General features: G+C 41.1%; 1 protein-coding gene across 2 annotated transcripts in view; it reads left to right on the top strand.

Moving 5' to 3' along the window:
* Positions 1 to 12,202, top strand: part of LOC131681595 (trissin receptor) — a 267,645-nt gene that overhangs the window by 246,470 nt on the left and 8,973 nt on the right. For both annotated transcript variants that reach the window (XM_058962486.1, XM_058962485.1), the window contains exon 9: positions 11,736 to 11,937. In XM_058962486.1, the coding sequence (XP_058818469.1) occupies positions 11,736 to 11,937 (202 nt within the window). The remainder of the gene's footprint in view (positions 1 to 11,735; positions 11,938 to 12,202) is intronic.

The following is a 12,202-nucleotide window of genomic DNA, read 5'->3' as shown; positions in this document are numbered from 1 at the left end:
AATCGTTTCATTGATAGCCGCGACCTGTTGCTTCAATTTACGCACCTCTTGAAATAAATCCAATGCACAGTTTTCAGTCTGTGATTCTGTGTGCACAGCAGCAATAGCAGGTCGCCCGGGCACAAAGCCGGCAGACTCCGATAGCAACTTTCGTTTCTTAGAAAATGCCTCAAAGTGACGAGCATCGATCATGATGTCGGTGCAAGGCGTACACATCCATAAGATGTTCCGCTGTTGTGTACAGCTAAGTGCCTCTTCTATCGTGAGTGCAACACATTCAGCATGATATTCGTCGGAGCAAAAGCCTTTACAGGTAACAGAATTTTCGTCCGATTCTATATTTATTAAACATTGGTTGCAGATCATTATTCCTTTTTTACCGATCAGTTCACACACAGCAGCAATCGGGTGATCGGTGCCTAGTATGCTTGTCGTCTGTTTCAGCAGTATACGTATGTAGGTAGTGGTGAGTGATTATGGCACCGGTGTTTTTTTTTCTCTGCAGACGATGAACTTAATGTGGCGAATTTATCTTTGATGATGACCGTTTAGGCAAGACTATTATTCATACAGTAGCAAAACTACTTAATTAACATTCGTAAGCATACAAAATACACGACACGCACCGTTATCAGGAATAAATCGATAGAAAAAGCACCACAGAAAAGAGGCGACACAGCGTTACGGCAAACAAACGTTCATCGTCAATCCTAGTCTAGCTATCGTGTATCTATTACATTTGTTTTGCTCATGATTTTCATTATTTTGATTAAATTCAATACACTTATCCTTTCCTAATCAACAGTTTTTTTGACATAGGATCCTGAAAATTATCCCAGCTATTAACTCAACAATTTTTGACAACAAATAAGTATAAACCGTGAATGGTTACTTGTTATCCATGTGATAGTTATTACATTGCTTATACCCATTACGTTGATATGGTTACATAACATTTTTTAGGTTACATACCCTTGCACGTTAATGGATATTTATCTATAGGATGGCTTTTTATACCATATTATATTATATGCAATGGATAGAATGCTAAATATACTTTGTAACAATTGAAAATTGGGAGGGGACGGGAGCACCAGATTATACGAATTGAGGAATGGAATGGACGAGAGAACGTGGATAGCCAGTCCAAGTCACTCACAGCAGACTGTTTTCTCTAGAAGGTCCTAATTGGTTTCAACGCACCCCTCTCAAAGCAAACAATCAGGCGGTGTACGCCCGCATTGCGAATTTTTTTATCCTTTGACATTATTGTTGGAAGGGATTTTTTTGTCCGTGGGATGTGATTAAGAGTCTTTGCTTGACTTCTCTTTAGTAACAGCAATAATATGAAGGTTTCATGATAAACTATATCGGGGCTACCCGCTTTCACTGGAATAATCCTGTACTTTATCACATCATATCACTATCAAAATATTATTTAACCTAAAAATCATAACAAACCACATTGTATAAAGTTTCACAGGGATGGTAAAGTAGAATGACAATCAACTGAAACACAAATTTATTTGCAGCTTCAACAGCGGTACTCATAACTACATATTGTTTTTCATGCATTATATGACCCTATGAATTTATAACTCTTATTTTACTACACGGAAAACCGATTCATCACAATTTCAACTAAAAAATTAGTTGAGTTTTTGGTTTCGTCTAGTTAATATTTGGGCGAACTAAATTTTTGTTGAAAACAATAATCCAACGTTGTTGGTTTGATGCTGTCAGTTTCAGTCTGGACACGAACGTTTCATCCTAGCACAAAACTTAAAAAGCTACATGAGCTAAAGCTTGAAACGCTTGTCTCAGCTTCTAACGCTTGTTTTAGTCCAGACACAATTGCATATGCCGTTACACTACCTTTTCAGCCAAGACACAAACGACTAGAATTCAACTAATCTCATTGTTGAATTAAACTGCTTCATCGTAAAATACAACATAGGATATTTCAAACGTTTTGTTTCACCGACCGACGGATGAAAGGTATGGAATTAAATTGTTGAAAAATTCCGTATGTCAGTAATTCACACGTAAATATAATACAGAGTTATGTTTCTCATAATGTTATCTTTTTATAAACTGCAATCTTAAATGAGACGAAATAGCCAAAGGTATTTAAGGATTGTTGGAAATTGATTGATTTGAATTTTAGAATAAAGGTATATTTTTTTTCTATTTAGTCACAAACACTATCCAGCACTACAAAAAAACTTCATACTTATTCCACATCTAGTTTGGAATCTCAAACGATGAAAAATAATTATCATATTACATATTACATTGGTTAATAATTGAAATGTTACTATATAATCGACTAAATCCGAAATAGAATGATTTTGACAATTTTCGACAATACTTTCAATTTTCAGTGCACATGTATTGAAAAAAATGTCAATAAAAATCATCCCTTTTTTGAAATGTTTTTAAAGAAAAACTAGGTAAAACCAAAATGAGGTCAGTTGAATTTCTGTTTTTTTTGTGTACTGGTTTAGGTAGTTGCGTCCAGGATAAAACAAGCTTTCCAAGCTGAGACAACTACCTACGTGCTTAACCGTTATGCCCAGCGTGTATGAACATAGTTGCTGTCGCTACCTTGATGTATTTCTGTAAGGTGTGCATCTTAGCTACTTGCTGTCATTTCGTATGATGTGCGTCTTGAATCGAAAGCAATAATAATTTTCAATAACTATTATTTGAGAATCTCTCAAAATTAAGAGAAAATTTAGTTACGTTATTCATTTTTCTGTTGAAATCAACTAATTAGGAAAACAAAAATTTGTTTTGTTATTTTCTTCATCGAATGGCTTTCAGTGTATAAAATCAAACCAACATAAATATATGTGTACAATATATGGGGAGTGGGAGGGACCATCAGGACATCTGATTGAAGAGGTCTGGACAGTGGACATAGCTGGCAAACACAAGTATGTATATGGAACGATGGAGTGCAAGTTTTTATAAAGAACTAGGAAATAACGGTTGCAGTACGTAAGTCTCGTCACGAGTGGCTCATTTCGACTCTTATATTTATATTCATTATATTTACTTTCTATATTACATGCATTATTTTCAATTGCCATTTCGGCTGAATAGAACTTTATACGCGTAATATTTTGTTACGTGAACATATTACATTAATATTTCTATAAATTCATGTAATAACCATGTTGTCTTTTATACTCATTTCATTAATCATACACATAATTTTCCCTACCTTCATCTTATTCACAAGTAAAGGCTTATTGTCATAACTATTAAAATAAATGAACAAAATAAAATTTCATGGGTAAGGAGAAAAAGCACAGGGCACCACACGATGGACGACTGGATGATGGAGTGGATTGCCAATCTGAGTCACTTGGAGGAAATGTTCCGTTTCCTCATAAAGATCTGACGCGAGTAAGACGCGCCTTTCTAATATACAACTACATTTTGTCATAATTGTTAAATATATTTTATCTGGATCAGATCCACCCTTCTTTTTCAGAATTGAATACATCCAGTCCAATGCAGGTTTTTTTTCAGTAAATAGAGTATAAGTAATTTAAAAACTATAATTTGTTGTACTATATTATATGATAATTAAATCATTATGCACTGTAATTTATCTTATTAAATGATACATTCACTTGACAAAACAAATAAAACTGTAAATGGGGCGGGAGCATCAGGGTATCAAACAAATTGAGGATTGAACAAAGGAACGTGGGTAGCCAGCCTGAGTCACTTGAAGGAAACTTCAGAAGGTCCGATAGGAGTATGACGCACCCTTCTCCAAACAAACCATCTGGTGGGTTCAAGCACGTATAGCGAAATTGTTTACCCTTTGGCTGGATATTATTGTTGGAAAAGGATCTTTTTGTCCCGCGGGATGCGCGTAAGTGCCTCTGCTTACGGGTCCGCCCAACCCCGTTTGTTCCCTCTTCAGTAACAACAGTAATGTGAAGGTCAAATGATAAATAATTTCGGAGCTACGATAAGTCTACCCGCATACACTGGAAAAACCTTGAGCTGACATCACATATCACATCACATCACAACGTCGAAATCTGGCAACACATTTGCGAAAACTTATGTTTTCCTGAAAGCTCGACCAACTGCGCACACTTTCCTCTCAAACGGTTTTTCACGATCGCGTATCAGATCGTATATATGACAAAATGTCCGAATTGGACCAACCCATATTCTATTATTCACTCACCGATTAAACGATAACAGTTGATAGTCTCGCCCAAAAGAAGATATTAAATAATAGTTATTATCCGGCAGATCCAAAATCACGATTATGCATCTGTCTTAATATATTGCTGTTGCTAACAAAAATCTTGTTTTTTGGCTTATACATTTTTCAAAAACGCGCTACAAAACACCATGTGCCTCTAGCGCACGCACACAAAAACTGAGAACCGCAAAATTTTGTGAGATAAAACAGAGCTACACGATAGCCATGAAAATGATCTTATACGCTTTTCATAACATTACCATAGATGAGAAATACCTGGGGTCCGAATTGGGCCACTTCCCCCTATGAATAAAATCGGTTTTAAAGAAACATTAAGAATTTATATTACCTCTGTATTAACCAGTAGCCAAGAAACACCTTAAACCATGATTTAAACTACATGTAAAATTTAAAAGTATGACAGAGGAAGCTTTTATATCTTCAGTAAACTTTTCTAAAGGTTTACAACTTCATTGAAGATGGCATGTCTCCATCTAGATTGATTAAAAAGTTTATTATTTCATCTTAGTGAAATTAGATCCACCCAAAATGTTATTAAAACCTAAAAAGAGGCTACGAAAACTCTCCTAGAGACTTAATAAATCTATGATGTTTAGTGTTAGTGGTTCGGGTGGTGTTAGTGAAGACTTTGTTTTGAATTTGATGCATTCTTTTCAGCATACTCCTCAGTACAATTTCCACGATGTACCGTCTCATTACATTACTGGCACGTACGAATCCGGCCTTGATGGGTGAGTAATTGGAACCATCAAACCGCATCCTCTCTATACAAGACAAATGACCTACGAGGTCTTTTCTGTTTGGAATACCAATGAAGAAGTTTCCACAGGAATTAGATTTTTTTGCAATGGAGAATGCATGTACGCACTGACCCAGTACACATGCTTAGTAGTTGCCAAGCTACCACTCGGAAGTGTACAAGAGTGTCGGGCTCGACCAGGACTAAACTACCTAATGGATAATACCGACTAAACTCCATTGGGCTCCGCCATCTTTACCCCAGGAACTACCTCCCGGCATTACTTCTGGGGGATGACAGTACTTAATGTACTCACTCACTCTCGCTCACGCACGTACACATCCAGTATGAGGCTTACTTGAGCGCTCACCCCTGCCACACCATGTGATTCTGACTTGTGTGCTCACCTCTAGCATACCATGTGAGACTGACTTGGACGCTCACCCTACACTCCTCTGCCACGCCACGAGGTATCAATAGCAATAGGTACCAACATTCTACGCTACAACCCTCCCATCTCGACATGGCCAGTCCATACATACATCTATTCACTCTAACTCTTCTGCCATGCTTCGTTGTGACTAAAGCGATTGCCACCCGTTGTGCCACTCTTGCCTCTGCAGGAGCAAACAATTCGCTCACTTCTCTGCGCTCAGCCCTTTCCGCTCTAACTAACCAATCACAAGTTAGTCATGCTTGTTGTCTGCTGCTCGGCACGCCAGATTCTCTGCAAACTGCAGGCAATCTGGGTGGTTGCAGTCGAGACTGCGTTCGACTTCTCCACCGCTTGACACATCCTCTGGATAAGGATATCAGGCAAGGTTGAGTTCCAGCCGCAGACGTTCTCGCCCAGGACGGGCCGCCGTACCTAAGGATAGATACGGCAACGCCTGTTAGTAGCCTACGTCTACTGGCGCACACCTTATAGCTGTTGGACATCATCCTCGATAATGCCGCAACAGCCGTCGAAGCCTTTTGCACGCGTAGTCGACATGGCTGACGACGGTCAGCTTGTCATCAATGATGGCCCCAAGAATCTTCAGACGCCGCTTTGAAGTGATCACGCATTTGAATAACTGCATGTTATACCGACTTGCGGTTGTTGACGATAACCACCTCCGTCTTATGTTGAGCGAGCTCCAGGCCTCTTGCGCTCATCCATTCCGCCACAGTGCTGATGGTGTGTGCTGCAGTCAGTTCTACCTCAGGAATGACTCCCCGTAGACCTCCAAGAGTACACATCGGCGAAGCCGACGATTTTGACACCAGGAGGCGACTTTAGTCTCAGAACCCCGTCATACATAAGGTTCCATAATACCGAGCCCATAATCGAGCATTGTGGGACTCCGGCGGTAATAGGAACGCTTCTCTGACCAAAATCGGTCTCGTATAATAGAACACGGTTCTGAAAGTAGCTTTCCAAGATCCAGTACAGACCCACCGGCAGGCTAAGCCGGCGTAACGAGAGCGCGATGGCATCACAGCTTGCGCTGTTGACTGCGTCCTTCACATCAAGTGTCACTAACGCACAGTATCGAATACCTCGCCTTTTCCGTTGGATCGCTATCTCGGCGGTCTTTACCACTGAGTTGATAGCGTCCACCGTGAACTTACTCTTTCGAAAACCAAACTGACTTGACAGGCCGTCCGTACCTTTTGAGTATGAGGTTAGCCTCTTGAGGATGATACTCTCAAGCAGTTTGCCCGTCGTGTCAATCAGGCAAATTGGTCCGTACGCTGATGGGTCGCCCTTCGGCTTCGCTATGATTGCTGCCTTGAGAGCGCTGTTTGGAACTCCATCAGGCCCTGGAGCTTTGTTCGTTGCTAGGGAATTAGCCATTCGTCACCGGAGCCACAATTTCGGCCGCACCCACAATGCCTTGCGGCGCAAGAGGCCAGGGACTTGTGGCTCTAGACGGGAAGAGTACTTCGATAATCCTCGCCAACCGGTCCGGTGACCGTTCGGGGGGTGAAGAGCCCCCTTTGCTCTTAGCCATCACGATCCTGTAGGCGTTCCCCCACGGATTCCCATTGGCACCCTCGCACAGGTTGTCGAAGCACGCTCTCTTGCTGCTCTTAATGGCCTTATTAACGGCCAATTTCGCAGCTCGAAACACTTCACTGCGGTCCACTCTTACCTCCTCGGTGCGGACTCGTTGTGTCCTATGTCTAGCTTTGAGGCAGGCTGATCGTAGAGCTCGGCACTCCACCAATATACCGGGCGTCTGCCATTTCTTTGCAGGGTTTTCTTCAGCATGGTGGCGTCGCACGCGCGTTATGGGACAGCTACCAGCGCATCCCCGCTTAAACTGTCGATGTTTACCTCCAGTCCCTGGGCCGCGGTGAAAACTTCGCTGTCGAAGTGATTGGTCTTCCACCTGCGTACCTGGCAGGGATCACCCGCCTTCGGATGCTGCACACCATAGTTGATCCTAAAGCGTATTGCTAGGTGATCACTATGGGTGTAGCCCTCGTCTACCCTCCAGTCCATATCTGGAACCAGACCCGGGCTGACAAACGTCACGTCAATCCATGACTCCGTTATCGGAAGGACGTTATACGGGTCGGATAAAAGGGCGACATATGTCCTCGACTCCAAGACCGACTGTCACAGCAGCTGCTGGGCAGATACACAGTGGTTAAGATTCAGCTGTGTTACTTGCACTGCTTCTTTTTACTGGTCTCGCCGAAGGGACACGAAGGTCCACCCAAAACACGGTTACGATCTTGCTTCTTACTGGCGCAGATAAGGCATTTTGGTACCCTATCGCATTTCTGCACCTTGTGTCCCTCCTTACCACAGCGACGACACAACTTACTTCTGTCTGGACCCTTGTAGTCGTAGCATTTATGGCCGGACTCTAGGCATCGATAGCACCTGTACACTGAAGGCGGCTGGTGTATGCTTACTGGGTATACTGACCAGCCGATCTTCAGCTACCCTCTCTCGATGACCTTTTTGGCTTCCGCAACCGGTAGCCTGAAATAGGCTACCTGCGTTCCAAAGAGTTCCTCTCTTAGACGTACAGAGGTCCGCTCAATCTCTGTGCCACACTGCTCCATGACGGCCGAGATGACATCGTCTGCGTTCGTAACCTCATCCAGTTGCACTTCCGCACCCAACGACCTCACCTGAGCGCCGTCACCCAAGACCTCTTGGGCCAACTTCTTGCACGCCGCCCCACTTTATTGCGCTCCTCGTTTCAGCACAAAAATCATTTCGTCTCGTCTTGGTACGTCTAACGCTGCGCACATTCTGTCCTAGAGCCGAGAAGCTTTCGGCCGCCCACATCGATTTGAGGACGTCGGCATACTTGTCCTTGTCCTTGTCCTTGTTTCACCAACAGAGCCTCTCCTCTGTCCTTGTCCTTCTTTGCGGGTCGAGGTGCATTCGACTCCCGCTTAGCCCTGCTGACCAGCTGCCAGGGATTTTCGCCCCCTTGTGCCGATTGCACCGGCATATGTGGCCCGGAACTTTGCGTCCGGTTGGTACCTTTCGCCTTCTTGGACTGAGAAGTCACCTTATCGGGACGACGCCCTTCGGGATCTTGTGCACCCCGGTCTGCATCGTCCAAACGACGTTCGGCCTTTGTGGTTGCGCGTCGTTTGGCGTTGCTTCGCGCACTTTCGCCTGGTGACTGCCTGGTTCGCTTCGCGTTAAGCACAGTCTTGCCCTCTTTGGCCGTCAAGGCGAAATCAATCGCCTCTTGGGCCATAGTAGCTTCTCCAAATAAGAAGAAATTAGGTATAATGCATTCCACTTGTATTTAAAATTAAATTGGGAAAGATACGCGATATATGATAATATATTCGAACTTCTATGTCCAGGGGAAACGGGAATCTTAATCACGTTACACTGTCCCTTAGAACCTCGTGTTTTAGGTTATCGGCAAAACAAAAGTTTCTGCTTGAGCTAACGTGTTTAATGATATCAGTGGTGAATGGAACTGTACAAAGATGATTTCTATAAGTATAAGCTTCATTTTCACCTCATGAAAACTAGGCCGTATAGTAGCCAATTTTCAATTTCGATTTTGCAATTTCCTGTTTCCAATTTCCAATTTTCAATTTTCAATTTCCAATTTCCAATTTCCAATTTCCAATTTCCAATTTCCAATTTCCAATTTCCAATTTCCAATTTCCAATTTCCAATTTCCAATTTCCAATTTCCAATTTCCAATTTCCAATTTCCAATTTCCAATTTCCAATTTCCAATTTCCAATTTCCAATTTCCAATTTCCAATTTCCAATTTCCAATTTCCAATTTCCAATTTCCAATTTCCAATTTCCAATTTCCAATTTCCAATTTCCAATTTCCAATTTCCAATTTCCAATTTCCAATTTCCAATTTCCAATTTCCAATTTTCAATTTCCAATTTCCAATTTCCAATTTCCAATTTAGTTTTTCAATTTTTCATTCTCTTATTTCCAATTTCCGATTACCAATTTTCAATTTCCACTATCCAATTTCAAATTTTGAATTATTATCGCGCTTAAAATAATATTAATTCTAACATTTTAACCCGTCTTCCCCAATAGATTGATCAATTAACTTAAATGATTGCAGAGAACATCGAAGTTGCACCAAACACGGGTGCACGTTCGTCCAGAAATCAATCACAGCGTGTCGTAAATATCCGTCTATAAGCAGCTAAATATATATACAAAACAAACAGTCAGCTTCAATTGTTGAGAAGCTGTCGTTTGAAAAGGCATTCAAGCTAACAAACGACCGTCATTGGCGTGGATTGGCATATAGTTCCTAGTACAATTTAACTCTGCACTTGACTGGACGGAGTGAACCACAGTCAATTATTTATTAGTACGACCCTTTATTTAGTGTTCACATTTGAAGAACTTTGAGAAAATGATGTATTAATTGCGTGTAGGATGTGAAACAATAGCACTACCAAATGTTGACTTTTCCATTCAAAACAAACTCTGACTGTACAAAGATTGAATACATTTTGAATGGGCACGTAGCATTTTACTGATGCAAATTCCCAAATGGGAAAATTTTGGACGATACCAAATTTTTTGTGCATAAGGACACATACCTTACATAAAGTAGGGTTTTTGTTTTAGTGTTTCGGATTCTCCTCGTCAGTAACTAGCACCAACTGGGTGTCTAGTTAGACGATGTATCTAATTACTGACGAGGAGAATCCGAAACACTAAAACAAAAACCCTACTTTATGTAAGGTATGTGTCCTTATGCACAAAAAATTTGGTATCGTCCAAAATTTTCCCATTTGGGAATTTGCATAATCTCAGGCGTTTGGGTCTTCAAACCATAAGACAGTTTCGGTTCATATTCTTCGTCGGCAAACAGAACTTCTGTGCTTACTATCGAGACATCACTCGGTATAAGCCAGTTGTTTAGTGTTCACGCAAGACGTGTGACTTTTTGGATTTTAGTGTCTAACTAGTGCTAATTTGGGTACTAGCTTAGATACATCGTCTAACTAGACACCCAGTTGGTGCTAGTTACTGACGAGGAGAATCCGAAACACTAAAACAAAAACCCTACTTTATGTAAGGTATGTGTCCTTATGCACAAAAAATTTGGTATCGTCCAAAATTTTCCCATTTGGGAATTTGCATAATCTCAGGCGTTTGGGTCTTCAAACCATAAGACAGTTTCGGTTCATATTCTTCGTCGGCAAACAGAACTTCTGTGCTTACTATCGAGACATCACTCGGTATAAGCCAGTTGTTTAGTGTTCACGCAAGACGTGTGACTTTTTGGATTTTAGTGTCTAACTAGTGCTAATTTGGGTACTAGCTTAGATACATCGTCTAACTAGACACCCAGTTGGTGCTAGTTACTGACGAGGAGAATCCGAAACACTAAAACAAAAACCCTATTTTACTGATGGCAGGATTTCCTTCTGTATAATTGAATCGTGCCTGTTGGTTCAATTAGTATTGAGTTCAGGATGATGAATCGTGTAGGTGTTTGCTTACATGCTAGATGTTGAATAAAACCGTTGACTATATGACATAACATTAGTGTTGTCCCAATTGAATCTATACTCAAAATTAAAAACATGTTTTGTATCTGCACAGTTTAGTAAAAATAATTATATCATCTTATTGTTACGTTAAATATTGCAACAAATTTATCCCTGAATTGGTTTGGTTTTTGAGAAGCGCCAATTCACAAAGATTAACAATAATCTCTTTAGGTTAGTATTTTTGTTAAAATATGTCATGCATGACTTGAAAGTACATTTACAGTTTTGCTTCAAATATCAATATAATAATAATATAATAATTATATGACATAAGTGCACATACATATAGACACACATATATACAGACATTGTCCCAACTTGTCGAATCGATTGGTACATGAAACTCGGCCCTTCTGGGCCTCGGAAAAAGTTTCCAACGTATCAGCGCATCCTATGCATTTCTGTCGTAAGAAAATTTACCGATCTCTGCGCAACATACTTGACAGAGAGTTAATATCATGTCGGTAAAAAAGGATTGCTGTGGCAAATGATCTATCATAAAAATTCCTAACGGTGTAAATGGTTTAAGTTACAAGAACATGCTATGACTAGTTAGTGAACGTTCTGTGCAGCGTTGTCTTTCTATTATTTTTATTAAGATTGAAATCAATTTAGCCAGAGAGCTGTAGAATTTCTAAAGTAAAAACGATTCAATTCAATTCGAAGAAACCAACAATACATTCGAACGTTCACATAATTTTTCACTTTTCATCCCCTCCAGGTCAACCGACTACAAAGGTGACTCCAATTTCAACGCACTGTTCACACCGCTCACCTTTCTGGTGACGTACTTCAACTCGGGCGTTAATCCGCTGCTGTACGCCTTCCTCAGCCGGAACTTCCGCAAGGGGATGCGAGAACTGCTGCTGTGCTCGTTGAAGAAGAATAAAAACCACTCCCTGAACCAGCGGATCCCGATGCATGTGAGTATCGATTGACTACAGAAGCAAGCACTGAAGCACCCCAAGGTGTAATTACGTTCGTAGTTGCCGCTCCGGCACGTAGAAACCTGCATGATTTGGCCATTTGTTGTACTGCTTTGCTGGCTTTGCCTTCCATTCGTTGCTTCGTCCAGTTTGGGTCAAGGAATAGGAAAATTCGGTCCCGGCGGCATTCGATCGCTGACCGGAAAAGGGTAACACCAATGTCGAATATACTTTTCCGGAATTGATTTCAAATAATTGATGA

Source organism: Topomyia yanbarensis, chromosome 2 (genome assembly GCF_030247195.1).
Source record: "Topomyia yanbarensis strain Yona2022 chromosome 2, ASM3024719v1, whole genome shotgun sequence".
NCBI lineage: Eukaryota > Metazoa > Arthropoda > Insecta > Diptera > Culicidae > Topomyia > Topomyia yanbarensis.
Note: the sequence above shows the minus strand (reverse complement) of the source record. Positions and strands in the feature narration are given on the sequence as shown.